Source organism: Filicampus tigris, chromosome 5 (assembly GCF_054856515.1).
Source record: "Filicampus tigris isolate MCC_2025a chromosome 5, RoL_Ftig_1.0, whole genome shotgun sequence".
In the NCBI taxonomy this organism is placed as follows: Eukaryota; Metazoa; Chordata; class Actinopteri; order Syngnathiformes; family Syngnathidae; genus Filicampus; species Filicampus tigris.
In genome coordinates, this window is record NC_141221.1 from 28,867,501 (window position 1) to 28,889,879 (window position 22,379).

Here is a 22,379-nt window from a genome sequence, read left to right on the forward strand (position 1 = left end):
GTACGGGGGGAATCTTCAAGCTCTGGCTCTTTTCTCTCTCTCTTTTGTGTCGCCACCCTCCTCTACCGCGTGCAACAGTCAATAGCGCCCATGCATAAGATTGCGCTAATAATAAAAACTGATCAGAAACGGTACGCAAGTTGGCCCGAACCGAACATGCCATACCGAAATGTATTAATACACCCACGTAGGGCTGGGCCGATAATTCTATATCGATATGTATCGCGATTGACACGTGATCGATACCAATAGAAAATGCCTTCGATAAAATGTTCAATAGAAAAAAGAAAAACAAACCAATCGCAGCATGGTGCGTGATGTAGGCAGCGCGCTTCCGCCTCCAGACATGAAGAAGAAGCGTTTAAACCAAAGAAGAAGCAGCTTTTAAACCAACGAGGAAGAAGCATTTAAACCAGAAGAAGAAGCTGTTAACTCAACGGAGCATACTCGCGGGCCCGGCGGCCGTGCGCTACGCTCCCGGGCCCGGCGGCCGTGCGCTACGCTCCCGGGCCCGGCGGCCGTGCGCTACGCTCCCGGGCCCGGCGGCCGTGCGCTACGCTCCCGGGCCCGGCGGCCGTGCGCTACGCTCGCGGGCCCGGCGGCCGTGCGCTACGCTCGCGGGCCCGGCGGCCGTGCGCTACGCTCGCGGGCCCGGCGGCCGTGCGCTACGCTCGCGGGCCCGGCGGCCGTGCGCTACGCTCGCGGGCCCGGCGGCCGTGCACTACGCTCGCGTCCAGCGAGCGAGCGCCGTACCTTTGCTCAAATAAATGACCACTCGACTCAGTACAACTCTTACAATTAAATTATATTATGCATGATAACCCTATTAAAAACCGGGGATGGAGCCATGGTGTACAAGTAGAGGAGTTCTTGTCTTTGACATGCCAGCAGTGTTCGCCTTATCCGACACCGGCATCGCACTCAAGGTAAAATCAATCAAGTAAAATATGAATGGACTATGGCAATAATGAGTCCGCTAAAAAGATAAAGTAGTCCTAAGACGGTTGGTCAACGATGATGTATGCACTGCAAGAGAGTATTCATTCACTTATATTGGATGAACATTGAATGACGGCTAATATATGTGTCAACAACTGCTTTGGGGTAGACCTAATGCAAATACGCATTTACAATACACTGATGGAGGACAAACTGCACATTACACTACATAATGTACAAAAAACTGTTAACTGTTATTAATTATAAGTTATTAAGGTAAAGTTTAAAACAAAATCAATAATTATCAATATTGACTGATATGAAATACTTAGCTTGTGACAGTTTTTCAAACATTTCTCAGCCCTTCTAAGCACATTATTTTTAAAATTTTATTTAATCTTTATATCGACCAGTTTATTTCACTCTTTCATAGTTGCATTGACCTCTTATTAAAGGTTAAGTATTATGTTAAAAAAAAAATTCCTTATTATTTTTCATCAGGTCATTATTTTCAATATGTCAATATCGCCCAGCCCTACACCCACGTATAGTTACACCCCTACTGAATACGGTGGCCAATGTATGAGAATGGGTGTTGTCATGACGATGTCTTTTGTCTCTCGCAGGATGACACTTCGTCACATATCAAATACATTTTTTCTCATTCTGATAGCTGTAGTAACACCTTTTTCTCATTCTGATTCCTCTAGTAGTTGGCAATGGTACACCAGTACTTACTGCAGCTCAAAATGTCACAGCATTATGGAATAACAGCAGAGATATTTAAATCACATAAATATTCCAGAAAATCAATGTTAAGTCTATACATAATTTTTTGTTCTTTATTTTCAAATATTGTCATCGAATATCATTATGTTTTGCAGAAGCTGTATTTCGCAATTTAAAAGAGATGTTCACAAATGCTGTCTATCCACAATTGGTCTGTGAAGCAAGTGCAAATTTAAAATAGTTTTTGTAGAATATCGTCAAATTATCGTTAGAGTTTTTGAAAGAAAATAGATTTTTTTTTGGCCCATATCACCCACCCCTAATCAACACTGCCCTCTGCTGTAATGTACAATATCACGGCCAAAATAATAAACTACATGTGAAATAAAGGTCACCAATTGAAATATCATCCATCCAATACCGCTTTATCCTCACGAGGGTCGCAGGGGTGCTGGAGCCATCCCACCTGTCTTCGGGCAGTAGGCGTGGTACACCCTGATCTGGTTGCCAGCCAATCGCAGGGCAAATTGCAATATCGTTTAAAGACCGCCTAGGGGTTTTTACAACTCTTTTTGCAACAACTATTTAACAATCAATCTGGGTGGTATTTGACAAACAACTCTGCTGGCTACAAATAGATGATTTTAATTTGTAATTTGGCCAATCCCAGCCAAAATAGCAGGTGATATGGGGGGGTGACATTGTCAAATGTAAAGCATAAGTAGTCAAATGACCGCTTTCTGGGCGTTCTAATGGTAAAAGAAAATATACTACATCAGGTGAGTTACATTTGGTTAAATAAAAGCAGCGTTCATTGCTAAGTTACGCAGTAATGTCAATCAGATGATGCATATTGCACTTCAAAGTATTAAAATACAGGTTACGCAAAATCAGATTAAGTTTAAATATGTTTATATAAATTGTTTGTTATAGGAGAAGTTAGACATTTGTTACAACAAATGCTGCCACCATTGGCACTTTTTGAAATTTGTGTTGACACACGTACACAAGGTTGCATTGCAACTTTAAGTGTGAAATATAAATCTTTGCTCTTCCTTGAGTAATGCAATTGTTTTAAAAAAGGTACCATATATATATATATATATATATATATATATATATATACATATATATATATATATATATATATATATATATATATATAATAGCCACTCTATTTTTAGAATATTTTGGGGAAAAAATTAAATAAGATGCACCTTTATATAAGACGCACCTATCTATGTTGAAAACTTTTATATTTACTGCATTTACAGAACGATTATGAACTGTAAATGTACATGTATGTACCTGAACAGATTCTTTCCTAACAGTGCAGTAACGTTGCAACGTTGCTGATTAAAACAGAAGAGAACCAAGAGGAAATAAACAGTACTTATCTTCATTTCACTGCCGACTGCCGCTCCAGTTTGTCAGCTAATGTCCGCCAGACTCCACCATCTATTGTTCTATTACATTCTCCATATGCACCTTTCTTGTTTTATGTTAATAAAGTCAGCCAATCTAACACACGACGTGCTAAATCAACAATAGCACTTCACATCGAAACAACAGAACAGACATAACATCAGCCAATCGCATTCATGTGCACTTCACGGGCCTCTAGGAAAACATAGAATCAAAGCATTACAGCACCTAATGCAATAACCTAGTCTATGGCGCCCTCACCGGTTGAACTCCTCCACCTGCAGTCACACCCAGTTAATGGGAAATGTATTATATTGAATTGTACTGTCATTCCGGTTAGCGTGCCCCGAGCGGTGGAAGAAAAATCCAGAGAATAGCCGCACCGGACTATAAGCCGCATGGCTCAAAATCTAGGAAAAAAGTTGCGACTTATAGTTGGAAAATACGGTAACTATAAAATGTAAGCCATTGTAGTGATGCATTGGAATCTGAATCGAATCGAATGGTGGGCCTCTGAATCGGATCGAATCGTGAGGTACCCATAGATTCCCACCCCTACATATCACGTTTGTTGAAATTAAGTGGTGTATAGGGAACGGTAGAGCCTCTGGATTATTGTTTTCCGGTCATAAGAAGTTGAGTGATTAAGAAGTGCAGTTCACGTTTACATCATGTTCCATGAAACAAAGTGATATGATGGAAGTGGCAAAACTACAGATTTTTTTACATTACTGTTGTAATCTGCACTTGACTTTGTGCCTTTACAGTACTTATGTTTATACCACACGCGTGACAGAATTAGAAGTAGTCGTGGTGCTTACCAAATTGCACATCAAAATATTTAGTACCGTATTTTCCGGACTATACGTCGCTCCGGAGTACAAGACATACCAGCCATAAAATGCATATTACAGAAGAAAAAAACATATGTAAGTCGCACTGGAGTATACGTCAATAACAATAAGCGGTGTAACGCTGTCATGTCTGGCTGGAGCGTTGGTGTTCTTTTTCTATTTAGTTCCGTGGAGGAAAAAAAATGCATTATTCAGTTAACAAATCTTTTGAACAACTCTGTAATAAACTGATTCTAATTATTCAGTACACTCAAGAGAACAGCCGTGCACATCACTACAGTCAGCCCACATCTCTCGAAAGTACACAGTACAGGAAGTCCTCAAATTACGACGTGACATTTCAACTTCACGACACCCGTGCCTCTTCCGCCATTTTGTCCCGAGCACCATAGTGACAACGTTTACATGCAGTCAATATTCGGTTTCAGGTCAAAATTACAATTTCTGAAAAATTCTGAATAACCCGTTTACATCAATGAGCAGACAGAATTGCTCCAGCATTTGAATGAACCGTGTGCTGTGAACTGCAACGCACAACGCTGTGACTCAAAGTACATCATTTCCACTTGTTACTTTCAACTGTCAATAAAACACTATTCATGTCACTCACCACAGAAATGGCAGCAGTTTTCTAACTCCAAAAGTGTGCTTTTGTGCTGCGTCTCTGAGCTTGTTTTCCTCTGCCTATGTATTTGCGGTGGGTTGCGCTAGAAATACAGTAGGTATTCTCTAGTAAGGAATCATATTTGCATTGTTCAATCTTTCCTTAAAACAGAATTTCCTTATGTGGGAAACGACTACGGTACAAGTCCTGTATGAATGTGCAGGTTCCGGCGCCGCGCGAGTGGCAGCCCGCTACAGTAGCTCCGGCTCACCGGTGAGCCTTTTCGTGTGTTTTTGTTCCTTACTATTACTCTACCTCATACCTTTTTCATATAGTTGATAGTCGTAACTTGCGTAGCAATGGACACCCAAACTGCGGTATTCTTGCTGCTGCTGGTGGCTATTTTTTGCGCGATCGTGTCCGGCGACTTGGCTCGGAGCCGCGCCCCCATTGTTTACAGCCGGAATCAGCTGTTAGCACTCCGTGCTAACCCTGCGCCGGCTCCCGGGGCGAGACCCGATATCCCCCGTGAGCTGAGGAGGAAGAGACGGGATCTCGTGTGGGGGTTAAACGCCGGGAAAGGAGGAGACGATACCATCCCGTCCTCCCGTCTGTTATCATGGGGAATGTTAGATCGCTCCCCAACAAGATGGACGAGCTAGCGGCGCTTACCTTATGAGAGGGACTTCCGGGAGGCTAGCCTGATGCTATTCACTGAGTCGTGGCTAACAGCGCTAATGCCGAACGCGGTCGTAGAATTGGACGGCTTCCAAATCATACGCGCGGACAGGACGCTGGAGAGTGGAAAGAGGAAAGGAGGAGGGCTGGCTGTGTTTGTGAACGATAGATGGTGTAATCCTGGGCACATAACGATTAAGGAGCAGCTTTGCAGCAGGGATATTGAGCTGCTAGCTGTTGGCATGAGGCCATTCTACATCCCGCGAGAGTTTAGTCATGTGATCGCGATGACCGTCTACGTTCCACCAGCTGCCAGCGGCGACACAGCCTGTGAAGACTTGACTGCAGCAGTGAGCAGGCTACAAACACAACACCCAAATGCCCTGATACTCATCTCTGGTGACTTCAATCATGCCTCCCCTTCTCCTCTCTGCCTTCATTCATACAGTATGTCACCTGCCACACCAAAGACAATAAAACACTGGACCTTTTCTATGCCAACACCAAGGAGGCATACACATCACTGCCCCTCCCCCCGTTGGGCAAAGCTGATCACAAACTGGTGGCTCTCCAGTCTGTGTACAAACCTCTGGTCCGCAGGCAGCCAGCTGTGACCCGCACGGTTCAGAGATGGTCTGGAGAGGCCGAGGAGGCCTTAAAGGACTGCTTCAGCACAACTGTGTGGGAAGTATTCAGCAATGCTCACGGGGAAGACAATAGTAGTCTAACGGACACTGTTACAGACTATATAAATTTCTGCATGGAGAACACCACACCCACCAGGACAGTAAGGTGCTTCTCCAACAACAAACCCTGGATCACACCAGACATAAAAGCTCTCCTGAAGGAGAAGAGGAGGGCTTTTGCGTCAGGCAACATAGAGGAGCGGAAGACTGTGCAGCGCCAGCTGAGGAGGAGGATCAGAGAGGGGAAAAGGTCCAACAGGAAGAGGATGGAGGAGCAGCTGTTGCAGAATAATGCCAGGGGAGTCTGGAGGGGCCTGAAGACCATCTCAGGCCACGGACAACCCAAGACTCGGACTGGGGGGGACCTGCAGTGGGCAAATGAGCTGAACCTCTTTTTCAATAGGTTTGATCAGATGCCTGCCCCCACTCAGTCTCTCCTGCTGCAGCCTTCACCTACTCCTCCTGCTGGGTGTGTCACCCCCTCCCTCCTTTTCTCCACAGTCTCCAGCTCCCAGCTACACCAGATAGCCACCACTCCCTCCTGCCCAGCCTTGGCCTTCACAACATCTCAGGTGAGGAACCAGCTGAAGAAGATGAAGGCGAGGAAGGCAGCGGGTCCAGATGGCATCAGCCCCCAGCTCCTCAAATCATGCGCAGAACAGCTGTGTGGAATTGTCCAGCACATGTTCAACCTGAGCCTGAAGCTGGGTAGGGTCCCCCAGCTATGGAAAACATCCTGCCTGGTCCCGGTGCCAAAGACCCCCCACCCGAAGGAGCCCAACAGCTTCAGACCAGTGGCGCTGACGTCTCACCTGCTGAAGACCCTGGAGAGACTGGTCCTTGCCCACCTGCGCCCCCTGGTGAGCTCCTCAATGGACCCACTCCAGTTCGCATATCAGCCTGGCATCAGTGTGGATGATGCCATCATCTACCTCCTCCACACTTCACTCTCCCACCTGGAGAAGGCGGGGAGCACTGTGAGGATCATGTTCTTTGATTTCTCCAGTGCTTTCAACACCATCCAGCCCACCCTACTGGGAGACAAGCTGGAGCGGGCGGGGGTGGCCCACCACCTCACCACATGGATCCAGGACTACCTCACAAACCGGCCACAGTATGTGAGGACACAGGACTGTGTGTCTGACGCGCTCCTCTGTAGCACGGGGGCCCCACAGGGAACTGTCTTGGCTCCCTTCCTGTTCACCCTCTACACCTCGGACTTCAACTACAACACCCCTACCTGTCACCTGCAGAAGTTCTCTGACGACTCTGCGATTGTCAGCCTCATCACAGGCGGAGATGATCGGGAGTACAGAGAACTTACCCAGGGTTTTGTGGACTGGTGCCAGCAGAACCGCCTCCTGATCAATGCGGGGAAATCCAAAGAAATGGTGGTGGATTTCGGTGGGCGCCAGCACTCTTCACCTGCACCAGTGAATATCCAGGGAACAGATGTTGAGAGAGTCTCAACTTACAAGTACCTGTGTGTTCATCTGAACAATAAACTGGACTGGAGCGACAACACAGACTCTATAGGAAGAGTCAGAGCAGACTCTTCCTACTCAGGAGACTGATGTCTTTTGGGGTTCAGGGGACACTCCTCAGGAACTTTTATGACTCGGTGATTGCATCGGTCATCTTCCAGGGAGTGGTCACCTGGGCAGGCGGCGTCTCGGCCTGGGACAAGAAGCGGCTGGACAAACTGGTCAGGAGGGCCGGCTCTGTCCTGGGCTGCTCCCTGGACTCTGTGGACTCGGTGGGGGACAGGAGGATGTTGGCCAAGCTGTCATCAATGCTGGGCAACCCGGACCACCCCTCCAGGGCACCCTAACAGCACTCCACAGCTCCTTCAGTGACAGACTGTTACACCCTCGCTGTGCAAAGGAGAGATTCCGCCGTTCCTTCTTGCCTGCTGCTGTCAGTCTCTTTAACAAGAACATTGTGTAGTCTCTACAAACTGGCGGACATTAGTGCAATTGTGCAGTCCTGCACCTAGCTCATATCGTGCAATACCCAATATTCCCCACTACTGTAATACCGTGCAATACTCAACATTCCCCACTACTGTTAGTCTAGTTTTATTTTTATCCAATGCTGTTCCTTACATTTCACTACAGCACTGCAGCACTGTCACTTAGTATTTTTCCTCTGTACTATGTACAGAGTGTTCCTCATACTTTTTATGTAGATGTATGTTGGTGTGTATATACACGTTACTGCGTATATTTGCATAGGTTTGATCCTGAATGTTTGCCGTCAATGTTCTACATTAATGGCTACATTATGCCACCGTCCCTGTGTGACCTATATCTTTGCTGCTGTAACACTGAAAATTTCCCCACTGTGGGATCAATAAAGGCATTCTTATCTTATCAAGTATGTTAACAAAATACATGTGTAACAACACAAGCAACATAATGCAAAAAATATATTTTCCCCCAAATTTTTATTAAACAAAAACTGCACTATAAAGTACAAGTATATGAAAATACAGTACAGTATAACAAACATGGTCCAAAGACTGTTGAAAAAAAATACTGTAACACCAATGCAGTACAGTACTGTACTTAACTACAGTAAACTGTACTGTATTTTAGTGTTTTTTCTCAGACTTGGGAAAAATAAGTCTATTTTGAGTTGTGTTGGCTTCATTCTTTGCTGTATGAACATGTTTGTCTGCGTATCATACAGTTTTGTTGCTAATTGCAAGTGGCTGTCCCGTTGATCATCACTGATCTCTGGTGATTCTTGTGCATACAAAAGGACACTTTCATTTACGCCACTGTACTTCGTCCATCGAGCCGCAAGCAATTTCCCCTAAGCAGACAAACTGCCGGAATCGTAATGAGCCAGAATGGATTCCTTGTTTTTCTAAGTTTCGTAGATTTTAGTTTTTCCATCTCCAAATGTCTCCTGGATGTTTTTTATGTTTTTTTATGCATTTCACTCTCTCTTCCTCGGTCATTATCGTTCTTCTTCGTTTGGATGCAATGATCTACAGACGAAAAAGTAAATTAATACATTTTAAATCTTTCGCAATTTCAGTAAAGCGCATGCCAAAGAATTCAATGACATGTCGCCGTTTTGGATACGATGATGGCGGAGCGGTCAAAGTTTTTCCGTAGTATAGAGCGGGGACTGCTTGAGTTTGCGCTACTGCGGGTTTCGCTAAAGGTTCCGGGTTCCGGATACAGCACCGGAACTTCCGTTGTAAGGAATTGATTGTTAATATAATATAGTAGTAGGACATTTAATGCATAGATTTTTTTTCCAAGTGAGGGAATTTCCGTTTGATCCGATGATGGTGAAGCAGTCAAAGTTTTTCCGTAGTATCGAGCGGGGATGCTTGAGTTTGCGCTAATGCGGGCTTCGCTATGGGTTCCAGATACCGGAACTACAGTTGTAAGGAATTCATTGTTAATGTAATATAGTAGTAGAAAATTTAATGCTTACGTTTTTTTCCTGGGTGAGGGAATTTCCATTTGACAGAGGTCTGTAGGTGGGAATACTTACTGTATTGCACTTTCGCATACAAGCACTTCCTATACTACAAAGACCAGCATTTCTTGCGGTTGAGCAATGACCATGCGCAGTGTCTCGATTGTATCTGTTAGCGCGCCGGCAGTATTTTTGCCTTTTTCGGCCTCTTCTCCTCTTTCTCCATCCACTTCTCAGCAGTAATGCTAAGTACAGCATCTTATGCTTTTTATTTTAATATATTTTCATTTTTTTATACAAAGTATTTTGACGTAAATTTCAACTTTAAAGGTGAAATTGGACGTACATGGAAATTTGTGTAACATCGCCAGTGTAGGAACGGAACTCGTTCGTAAATTGAGGACTTTCTGTATATCCTTTTATAGCCTGCAGCCAGGGTCCCCTTTCGCCGTCCATTTGTCTGGCCGGAACAAATAGTTATCGCCTATAGACTGGTCTGCCTACCATTTTAAATGGGCTTACCTTTGTGTTTCCGTCTCAAAATTTGACCAACTTTCACTCCCCGTTTTGCTGACGTTAGACGATAGACGGGAAACTTAAAAACGGACTAAGCATAGACGAAGTGGATTTCCATCCATCTGCGTAATCATAAGTAATCTGGTGAAGTCCTAACTGACCTCACAGTTCGTTATTGGCGGACACACGTTTTGCTGAAGGGATACAGAAATGTGACCCAGACTGCATTGATTGCATATGTACATGAATGTATATGAAATTCGGGTTACATCGCCAGTGAAGAAACAGAACTCGTTCGTAGATTGATGACTTCCTGTACAGAAAGATATTCATTGCAATTTTTGTGGTGAGTTAAGAGAAACATTAGTACATTTGTTCTGGTCTTGTCCTCACACAAAAGAGTTGTGGTGCAAATAGCTACAATTCATTATAAATCATATTTAATACCACTTCTCCTTACATTGGAAACATTTGTTATTTGGTATTATAAGAATGCCCACTCGCAATTTTTTCCCCTATATTCACAGAACCAAATTTATGCAAAAAAATTTTTTGGTTTATATGAAAAAAGAAACATTTTTCTTGCATATCTAACTGTAAACCCAAAAAGGTGTGAAAACATAATTATGCAAACAGGATTAGCGGTATGGATAATGGATGGATGGATATGATGGCTAGGGTTATATTTTATCTTCTTTGCATTTGATCTTAATTTATTTTATTTACCCCTTATAGTCAGGTGTGCAATTGATTCGCTATGGCGACCCCTGATGGGAAAAGATGAAAGGACAATAACATCCTTTGTAACCTCCCTGGCGTGTGTTGTTAATTTGGTAAAGTTGTATTCTACTGTTATATTCAATTTTTTTTATCGACTTTATACACTGGATAAATAAAGTTAAAAAAAAAAAAGTACAGAAAACTTACAGTATCTCTCTCTACCTTTCTCCTTCTCCCCGCCCTTCGACTCCCTCGTCCAATCACTAATCACACTCGATTACCTTTATGACCACGCAGACAATCGGAAATGATAAAACTCAATAACTATTTACCCTAGCAACTGCAGGTTTGCAACGATATTCCAAAATTATTAGGTATACCACCAGAGCGTGCCCCACCTACCACACAGAACTACTGATCTATATGCGTGTTATGTCAAACAAATTACGTTTCGGGTAGCGACTCACGTCTTGGTATTCTAATCTATTTCAGTCTATCCTTTATTTTCCATTGATGTACGTTATATGTTATGGGTCAGAAACAACAAAGACAAGACATAAATATAAATGCATGAAACGGTGTTTTCTATCATTTACTGTACATGAAACAGTCTTTTTCTATCATTTGCTGTGTTAAATATTGGAATTCGAAGTTCGCTGTGAAACAAGGCTCATGGTATCGTTTCCCATAGCTTCTATTCAGAGCAATATAAATGACAATGGTGCCTCGCAATCGACGTTCCGTTGGTTAGCAAAACGTAGCTAACTTGTTGGCTATCATCGCCAAGCTTTTTTTCTACTGCACTACGTCAGTGGTGTATTTTACCTCTCTGTCTTTTAGTCCCAGCAATAGCACCTCTTCCATCAAAGTCAGGCGCGTTTCTTTTGATTCCCCGGTATCGTCATCGTCTTGCTCTTCCCCGGGTCTCGACTCTTGGTCCTCTTTGACGGCTTCGTTTCGCCTCTGGACAAGGCCCGAACTCCGCTGAGTCAATGAAGTCATGTCAGCTAATTAACTTAACAGCGATTTAAAAAAAGAAAAAGAAAAACAACACGCCTCGGACTCCTGTCGCCGAGATTATACGACTCACTTACTTAGAGTGAACCATCTGGTTAACATAGTGTAATTTCTGCTGGAGTCTTTGCGTCGCTGTTGTAAGAAACATGGCCTCTTTCTTCTTTCGTATTTCCAGCCACGGACTTGTGCTGCATTCAGGAAGGTAGGAAGTCTGAAGACACTTGCGTTGCCCCAGTTCCGACCTCATAGCGTTCGAGGCGAATGTAAACAATAAAGATGGCTGCTTGTGGTAAATAAATTGTTGTTCTGGTTTATCACAACACCTTTTGACCTCCAGCAAACCCTCTTCACAATTAATTTATATAAATAATATTATTATTTATATATATATATATATATATATATATATATATATATATATATATATATATATATATATATATATATATATATATTTATATAAATAAAGGAATATCGTATCTTGAAAGCATTTCACCAAATAACTTCATGGAGGGAGAACTGGAGGACTGAAAGTGCCCAAATTAAATAAATACATACACCATTAAATGTTTAATTACCACATTCAGTCCTCCATAGACAACCGCATATCTTCATGCAATCAGTCCAAATCACGTTGTGTTATGTGAAGTTATGTTGAATAGCCAAATTATCGTAATGATAAATTAAGCTAAAGTCTTATGTTGATTGGACACTCTAAATTGCCCCTAGGTGTGATTGTGAGTGCGGATGTTTGTCTCTGTGTGCCCTGCGATTGGCTGGCAACCAATTCAGGGTGTCCCCCGCCTACTGCCCGAAGACTGCTGGGATAGGCTCCAGCACGCCCGCGACCCTTGTGAGGATAAGCGGTATAGATAATGGATGGATGGATATATAGTCTTGTAAATGATGTTTTGCCATTCATGACCTGTGTCTCCATCCGGTCGCCATGAACAATGACGTCACCTTGAAGTCGTTTTTTCCGACTTTGCAACTCGGACCTCCCTGTTCACAGGGGGGTTCTAGTGCATTTTTCCTCTTAAGAAGCCGGAAAGGTACGACTTCCCACCTTCCACAAATGCAGCATTATAGCATATATGAATGGAATATCAATTGGCCCCTCACGTTGAAGCCATCTTGCGCAAGTTGCCACTGTTACGTGTATAAAACATGCACTTATAACAGCTAGGACCCCTGTATGGAGTAATAAGAATCTATCAAAGTACGAACTTCACTTTTTGCATCGACCATTCAGAGTATTTTATCTCAGTATCTTGATAGAGTGACTGACAGTGATTTGGGTTACGCTTTGCAGCGATATTTTGTCCCGGAGGGCTTTTCTTTCATCTCATTGTTGATGCTTCTGACATGTATTTTTGAGTAGCACTCAGAGACAGGGCTCCACAGACTAACATTTGTTTTTTACTAGGAGCACAGGAGCCCCTAACTTAAAATTTTAGGAGCGCCAGAAGGAAATTTAGGAGCGCACACTATTAATTGACTCGCAAAGTAAATTTTTACATTCCGCTCAATTTTCACCATATTACTTAAAGGGACACTTGGGTGAGCTTAACATTGGCACTTATATAATAGGTTTGCATGTAAAAATGACATTAGTACTAAAATGCCCAGACTGTAGTGATTTATGGTCTTTTTTAGTGATTAGGTTTACGACAAATTTCCCCGCCCCAAAAGGGGGCGCGGCTTATGTTATGTTTTCAGTCTCAGCGGTCTACATCACGTGAGGAAGGCATGCTTGGTAATATTGCTCGCTTTGTCAGTTCTGTTGTCTAAAACGGTGACCGATGCACATTACTGCTCTTGTCCACTTCAACCTGTGAAAGTATAAAAGTGTTCCGCACAATAGTTTGGATTTATTGACATAAAACGTGATCTCATCATGATCACCTCCACAAAATCAAAAATACCGTGGCGATTGCTCCTCCACTTCCACAAGCTGAAGCGGACAAGCGCATGAATGCGCACACAAACCCCGACTGGTTATATTTCGGACATTTAGCTACGCTAAACTCGTGTCTCTGGAGGGAGAGAGACGGCGGCTTGCAGCAGCAGCAGGCAGATTGGATGGTAAATTGATGTTCAGACTCACAGTGCAAGTATTATTCGCAAATTTCACACTGTGTATGTTTGTGGGTATGGACAAGAATTTGCAGTTGAATCTAATTTGTTCGCCTGACTTCGGTGCAGGAGAGTGTCTGTTCAGTTCCCACTCAAAGACAGTGCAAATGCATGAGTCAACGTTTCTCTGTCTATCTGTGTGCTCTGCAACTGATTGCCGACCAGTCTCGGATTAGTCCCCACAGGCACACAAGGTTTGTCAGGCAGAAAAGAGTTGTGCAGGGTCGTCTGAGACCTAAGACTTTTTGGGTACTGGCCCATTATTGAGTCATAATATAATACTTTTAAGTTTTAGTTATTTCATATTAAGCCTCTCACAATTGCATACTTTTTACTAACATGACTGAAATTAAGGCAATGCTTCAGAAAAAAGGTGAATTCTGATTGGTTGTTACCTGAACCCTGAGCAACTGTGATATCATTTTCAGCCAACAGAAAGTGGCAAAATGGATGCCCCATGAGATGGCTAAAAATGAGTGGATTTGGCTGCTTGACTTATACTCATTCCACAAATGCAATATTAATCAGAATGCCATGTTTGGACTATTAGGATCGCATGGAACATATTGGAAAGAACATGTTTGGGTTGACTTCTCCTTTAACAGTGCCAGACATTTTCAGACCCTCTTTTACCCTAACGCAAGGGCGGAGCATGGGTGGGCCCGGGTATGCACAGGCCGACCCAGATTGGCAGACTGCCCATCCAGTGAGATTCATGAAAAAAATCTAAACCGGCACTTAGGGGTGGGTGATATGACGATATTAGATCGTTAAGCGGTTTAACGTGTTCACGATCTCATAAAGCCGAAAGATCGTGTGATCGTCTACATGGCACATTCTAAACAGTTTAGCTCTATGGCGGCGCAAAGCCGCTGACGCATATACCCGACCAATCACAGCACGCACAGTGTACGGTACGTGACACTCCTTGCCTCCCCGTTTGTTTGTATAGCGGGAGGGTATAGCGGAAAGTCACCATGAAGCAGAGTTGGTCCCGAAAAGAAACTCCACATCCACAGTGTCGATTTGGTTTGGCTTTTCCTTGGAGGAGATAACGCAAACCAGTTATTTGCAAAGATTGCAGAGACTTGGTTCGGACTCCAGCGCCGACAGCCAAAGCAAACGGAGAGCAGACACATGGTAGCCAGAGGCAGCCGCTAGCTCCAAGCTAACGCAACCCATGGTAACACAGTCATTTGAAAAAAGGCACTCCATATGAAAAAACAAGCAAGCAATGAAAATAAGTAACTGATTCAGTGGCTTATTACCTTGCTGAAGACATGAGTCCCGTTAAAGCAGTGGAAAACGAGGGGTTTAAAAGACTCTTCAAAGTACTAGCCCTGCGTTACGAGCTGTGTTTTTATGTTTACATTATGTTACCTTTTATGTTTACATTCACTGCACATTTTGATAAAAAAATGTCACGATTCAAATTAAAATCTGTTCAGAAAGCTTAGCTGGCTTAAAATGTCTTTTTTTTCTTTTAGAGTTATATGCATTTTAAATATGTTTTATATGTTTAACATGAGGAAAATGGTCAGAAATGTGCAAATTAGTCTTAAAAAATTATGTAAAAAAAGGATCATGATAAAAACGTGATCGTGAGTTTATTTTTAAAAAATCTTGATATGATATTTTTGCCATATCGCCCACCCCTACCGGCACTTTTAAATTGTTGGTAAATTATTATTGAATTATTCTTTAATTAGTGTTTCGTTGTGTTTTTTATTTTATTGAATATTAAAAATTGCATAATTGTCGTTGTCTAAGGAATATCCGAACTTCATATTATTCAGTTTGTCGTTTTATTTGAATATGTGATATGTCGGGACAGAAGGATTGTGCTGAGTGAGAGAAATAATCAGGCCCACCGTGATTTTTCCAGGTCCCCCCATTATCATGGCCGACATTTATGGTTTAATCAAGTTTTATTTTGATATTGGTTTAAGACACTGGGAGATAATCCTGTCTTTGAGTCACACAGACGGCATTATTATTAGTTTGTCGACTTTACGCAGCCACCTGGGGACTTTGCATTTGTTCAGGAGGAAAGCCCATTCAGATCTGCTAAATATAGCAATGTTTGTCCAGGATCAGTTGGACGGATATGCCATGCTCCATGGATACAAGATGGTGCATTTGAAATGCATTCAGGCTGGCTACATGGTGACTCAAGAGACGATCAGGATATTGATGAAAATACTGGATCCGCATGGTGTTCAACTGAGGCGCAGGAACTGCCTTCGGCGCCGTATACACCAAAATCCAGGTCCAAACTTTTTGTGGCATGTAGACTCTTATGATAAACTCAAACCATACGGGATCTTGCATCAATGGTGCAATAGCTGGGTTTTCATGAATGGTGATATGGCTATATGCTTACTCTACAAACAGTGATCCGAAAGTAATCGCTGGATACTTTATTGATGAGGTGTGATCAAGAAATGGTACTTGTGCCCGAATTCGTTCGGACCTTGGCACCGAGAACTGTTATATTGAACAAATGCAGATGTTCTTGAGGCAGGACCATCTGGACAACTTTTTCACAGATGTTATCTGTATGGATCGAGCAATCACAACCAGAGAATAGAGAATAGAGGTGGAGCTTTTTAAGAAGGCAACACGCACAGTTTTGGATGAACCTGTTCCAAGACTTAAAAGAATCAGACTCCTTTTCTGGTGACTTCCTGGATAAAAGTATCATTCAGTTCACATGTCTTGAAATAATAGAGGTAAGCAATAGTTGCTAATTGTTATCAGCAGTATACTGTATTCAAATTACTTAAAGGATGAAAACTGTAAAATTCAACAAAATGTTGCTGTCAGAGTTTTGATGTTTTTTAATTACATGATACAGTTTAGCCAAGTATTGCAGTTGGTTAAGTTGGAGCAGAATTGTACTTTACTGGCTGGTGTGCATCATACAGTGTACTTTGATTGGTATAGAAAATGTGTGAACCAGTTTGATAACGTTCTATTTTTGTTTAAATTTAGGAAGAACTACAGGAAGTTGGTCACCTCTGGAACACTCACAGAATTTGCCCAAGCAGAAATGCTGTGCCTCCATATGGGCGCCCAGTGATGATATACACCCTACCCCAACTTTTTGGTGCCAGAGAGTACCTAAAAGAGATACCCCAACAAAAGATAGAAGCCTGCAGAGAGGAATGCCTACAGAGAGGACCGTATCCCTGCGATGATACAGTGTTTGACATTTGCTGCCTTGCCATGGCAGAAAATAATCTTCATCCACCCACCTCTCCAGAGGAAGCCATTGAGCTTTATTTGTTCTCACGTCCGTACATACAAGCTCAGACTGGATAAACAAAATGTGCTCTCCTGGATCAAATGACGGGATACAAGCCTCCAAATTTGGACAGGTTTCCACCCGCCGCCAGCAATATACTCTTTGATACCAAAAATGTCTTAAGTCTGTCTGTATGTGTATTTTATTGTTTCTACACTAATAACACAACTCCTTAACTAATCAAATATTTTCCTTGCACGCTCTATCCCACATTTATACATTCATTCATTCATTCATTCATTATCCATACCGCTTATCCTCACAAGGGTCGCGGGCGTGCTGGAGCCTATTACAGCTGTCTTTGGGCAGTAGGCGGGGGACACCCTGAATTGGTTGCCAGCCAATCGCAGGGCACACAGAGACAAACATCCGCACTCACAATCACACCTAGGGGCAATTTAGACAGTCCAATCAACTTACCATGCATGTTTTTGGAGTGTGGGAGGAAACCGGAGTACCCGGAGGAAACCCACGCAGGCACGGGCAGAACATGCAAACTCCACACAGAGAGGCCGGAGCCGGGATCGAACCCACGACCTCTGAACTGTGAGGCGGACGTGCTAACCAGTCGACCACCGTGCCACCCACATTTAAACAGTCTAAACATAAATTGCTGACATGGCTGGGGAAGAGAAAAATGTGTGAACAGCAGTAACTTAACAATTCTTATGCAATGTCCATTGCATGAGAGTTGCTGGACATATTGCCTCCATTTCAGCTCGAAGCTCAGGATAGCTGCTATAGGTTGATGGCAGCTCCAAAGTTGGGCCACAAGTATGGGCAATTGGCCGCCTTGCTAACCCATCCAAAGAGGTGAAACTGACTTTAATTTCTTTAACACAGATAACATCAGACCCGGTCAGAAATTTCATCAGCTTTCGGAGAAAAATGTCATCCAACCCTCTTATGTATTGATGTAAAAATTGCAAACATTGGTTCTCTGCTGTGTAGCTGGAGAAGCCGTTATCATCTTAATCACCTTCCGTGTCGTTGGTTTAATGTCATCATACAGCTTCTTCATATCCTGTATGCTGGGGAAAAACTTCCTGAGTATTGGTCCTGCAACCTCTGCAATATTATCCAGTGCATATTTTGGGTGCTGGATGATTTGCTTGCATGTGGGCGACCTGGATAAGCACAGGTCTTAGGTTATCTTGTGGTGGTACTTTTCTTACTCCCATGCAATCCATAAGGTCAAGAAACTCTTCCTCAGCTTCACCTACAACGGTCTCTTGCAAAGCAGTGGACAAGAGGTCACGCTCAGACTGACTAAGGTACAACATCAGGGAGTCAAACAGTAAATCAGATTAAACTGAGTGTGCACCAAATATAATTGCTGCTGTAAAGGCTTGAGCCAGTCGAAACGGGAAATATCCATGGTCCTGCAGTCCCTTGGCCAATATCCTGCCAACAGATCTCCATTCCTCCTCTTGCCATTTTAGGGAGAGTGATGGCACTCTCACATCAGCGCCTTCAGCTGCACATTCAAGGAATTCTGTCCAGAAGGCAGCGTATACATCCCTGGAACACCGTCAGCATCTGCCCCCAGTTCATCAATGAAGCTGTATTTCACAGAGTAGGTCATCATTGCTTCATCTTTGAATTGGGCAATCAGTTCATCTAGGAGTGTTACTCGGTGAAGTTTCACATTCATGTAAAAGTTCATAGGCAGGACTTTGTGGTCTACTAGCATCTGTCACAGCGAAAGTAGAAGTTGAGGTGTAGGTGGGCATGTTCATTTGTTCGTCTTCTATTGCAAGGTTTGGCTCATGTATGAGTGTATCATCAAGATCACCTAAAAATGAACCACCAAAAATGACTTCTGAGGTATTACCCAAAGATGTAAGATCAATCATCTGAACAGTTACAGTAGAGACAACAGCTGACAATGTGGCAGTGCTCAGCTCGTAATCTTTGACTGTGTCCGTATGTATCAGATTTTCACTGTCATGTCTTTTCTGTGTATGCTGCTCCATTTTTTCCATTGTGTGCTTCTCTTGCCCAGAGTCTGTTGTGTTTTCATGTCGCTCTTCTGTGGGAACATCAGCTCCTTCCTCTGGGTCATCGTCACAAGTTAGGGTTTTTGTGAACAAATAAAACCTTAACAAACCAAATTTATGTGTGTCGTAATAATTCCGCACACTAACATCGTCATCAACTTGTCCTTCCTGAAAGTCAACTATGTCACGACTGAACTCTTCCCACTTTCCCATTGTTGACGTCTCATGAGGGAAAAACAGTTGTTTAGCTTGTGACAGAATCTAAGTCTTAGTGGCATTCTTGTTAATATCAAGAACTCTGGTTCCTCCACCGCTGCGTTTTCTGACTTGTCTGTTGTCATGTATCCACCCTAATTCTATTTTTCTGGTTGACTTCCAGGCTCTCTTATTATTTTTTAGACGCTCATTTGGTGGTTGCAGTGTATTCCCCCCTCAAAACCTTGATCACAGACTTTGTTGCACATTGTACCCATTTTTTGAGCAAGTTTTTTGAAGAGGGAATGTTTTTTGCATCATTTCCACCTCCTCTCTGTTTTCCCATGGAGAAACGCCTTGTGGCAATCCTGTCCCCATAGGCTGGATTGTAAGAAGCCAAAGCAGCAGCATCTATTTCTCCAAGTAGTGAGCTGTCAATCTACAATAAAAACAAAAAGTATACATTATGAATGAGCTTAAACTTAAACTAGAAACTATTTTTCTCCAAGACAATTTACTTACGTGCAAGACAACCAATCATAAATGTCTATTGCAGGTAACATAATGGACAGTATAAGACAATACACCATAACAGATTATGAAGCCGGCAATCATGTGGTGTGCCGAAATAATATGCAACATTTAATTTAGCAGCTAAATTTATACTAGTACAAGGTGACCCCAAAAAAACTGGCCCCAACTTTCAATAGACACAATTTCTTAAATTTATTACGGAACCAAATGCAACTGGAGGTACAACTACTTTATTGTGTTTCGAACATTATACTAATTGGCCTTTTCTTCTTCAGAAATCCATTTCAAATTTCCAAATCTTCTTTCGGGGCCAGTTTTTTGGGGGTCACCCTTGTAATAGAGAATGCTCAGATCATAAGTGAAAGAACCAGATGACACCACATGTGAAAAGTGTTGTTCCTAATAAAGAGTTAAGTCTACACCAGTTTGCAGGGATTCACTTTGTTTTGAATTTATACTGTATCTTATGTCAGTTTGATGTTCCTACATCAGGCTGCATTGTTGGAAGGTACAACTGACGAATAAAAATCTTTGAACCTCTATAGTTGCATGATTATCTAACTGTATAGGTAAATAAAAATGGATTGGAATTTAGTTAAATATAATAATATAGTTGGGGAAAAAAATTAAATGTAGCCTTGCAGGAACACATTTCCCGTTTTTTTTTTCTGAATGCTTTCCTCAGGAACACCACGGTTGCATAGAAATACCCACAGATCATCTTGTGGAAGGCCAGGGAGTGAGGATGTAGCCATTTGAATGATAGCACTACAACAATGTAGGGAAAAGGCAGAATTTGTATAAATAATCGTTTGAAAGTCAACTTGCAATCAAACATTTTAATGTGCTCACTCAAAATCACCAATAAAAATGATTTGGGTTGTGTGCTTTTGTGATGAAAGGCTTCACTGGTTATTCATAATATACTAATAGTACAGAAGACTAAAGTCAACAGGTCAGAGTGGGCTTTTACTAGTATTATTATCATTGTTGTTATTAATCTGAAATAGTAAATATTAATACCATCAAGTTCAGGGCTTTGCAACACCCTTCCTCAACGTTCTATTTGTTTACATGCATGAACGTGCCCATGCAAAACAATATATAACTATTATCATGTTATACTTCTAGAGTCAGTCTTAGCATTTCCGGTTCCGGCGCCGCGCTCATCGGTGAGCCTTTTTGTGTGTTTTTGTTCCTTAATATTACTCTACCTCATACCTTTTTCACATAGTTGATAGTCGTAACTTGCGTAGCAATGGACACCCAAACTGCGGTATTCTTGCTGCTGCTGATTGCTATTTTTTGCGCGATCGTGTCCGGCGACTTGGCTCGGAGCCGCGCCCCCATTGTTTACAGCCGGAATCAGCTGTTAGCACTCCGTGCTAACCCTGCGCCGGCTCCCGGGGCGAGACCCGATATCCCCCGTGAGCTGAGGAGGAAGAGACGGGGATCTCGTGTGGGGGTTAAACGCCGGGAAAGGAGGAGATGATACCATCCCGTCCTCCCGTCTGTTATCATGGGGAATGTTAGATCGCTCCCCAACAAGATGGACGAGCTAGCGGCGCTTACCTTATGAGAGGGACTTCCGGGAGGCTAGCCTGATGCTATTCACGGAGTCGTGGCTAACAGCGCTAACGCCGAACGCGGTCGTAGAATTGGGCGGGTTCCAAATCATACGCGCGGACAGGACGCTGGAGAGTGGAAAGAGGAAAGGAGGAGAGCTGGCTGTGTTTGTGAACGATAGATGGTGTAATCCTGGGCACATCACGATTAAGGAGCAGCTTTGCAGCAGGGATATTGAGCTGCTAGCTGTTGGCATGAGGCCATTCTACATCCCGCGAGAGTTTAGTCATGTGATCGCGGTGACCGTCTACATCCATCCCACCAGCTGCCAGCAGCGACACAGCCTGTAATGTCTTGACTGCAGCAGTGAGCAGGCTACAAACACAGCACCCAAATGCCCTGGTACTCATCTCTGGTGACTTCAATCATGCCTCCCCTTCCTCCTCTCTGCCTTCATTCACACAGTCTGTCACCTGCCACACTAGAGACAATAAAACACTGGACCTTTTCTATGCCAACACCAAGGAGGCATACACATCACTGCCCCTCCCCCCGCTGGGCAAAGCTGATCACAACCTGGTGGCTCTCCAGTCTGTGTACAAACCTCTGGTCCGCAGGCAGCCAGCTGTGACCCGCACGGTTCAGAGATGGTCTGGAGAGGCCGAGGAGGCCTTAAAGGACTGCTTCAGCACAACTGTGTGGGAAGTATTCAGCGATGCTCACGGGGAAGACATTAGTAGTCTAACGGACACTGTTACAGACTATATAAATTTCTGCATGGAGAACACCATACCCACCAGGACAGTAAGGTGTTTCTCCAACAACAAACCCTGGATCACACCAGACATAAAAGCTCTCCTGGAGGAGAAGAGGAGGGCTTTTGCGTCAGGCAACATAGAGGAGCGGAAGACTGTGCAGCGCCAGCTGAGGAGGAGGATCAGAGAGGGGAAAAGGTCCTACAGGAAGAGGATGGAGGAGCAGCTGCTGCAGAATAACGCCAGGGGAGTCTGGAGGGGCCTGAAGACCATCTCAGGC

General features: G+C 43.3%; 1 protein-coding gene and 1 pseudogene across 3 annotated transcripts in view; both read right to left on the minus strand.

Annotated features, from left to right (window-relative positions):
- Positions 1-11,841, minus strand: part of LOC147148020 (Golgi phosphoprotein 3) — a 21,650-nt gene extending 9,809 nt beyond the window's left edge. The window contains exons 1-2 of one of the 3 annotated variants that reach the window (XM_086031612.1): positions 11,684-11,831; positions 11,415-11,573 (exon numbers count right to left, since the gene is read on the minus strand). In XM_086031612.1, coding sequence (XP_085887738.1) covers positions 11,415-11,453 — 39 coding nt within the window. In that variant the 5' untranslated portion in view covers positions 11,454-11,573; positions 11,684-11,831. Of the gene's footprint in view, positions 1-11,414 lie in introns of all 3 variants that reach the window. The other 2 variants (XM_086031611.1, XM_086031610.1) reach the window with 2 other exon arrangements.
- Positions 11,842-17,715: 5,874 nt separating this feature from the next.
- LOC147148021 (uncharacterized) lies at positions 17,716-20,533 on the minus strand (annotated as a pseudogene).
- Positions 20,534-22,379: the final 1,846 nt, after the last annotated feature.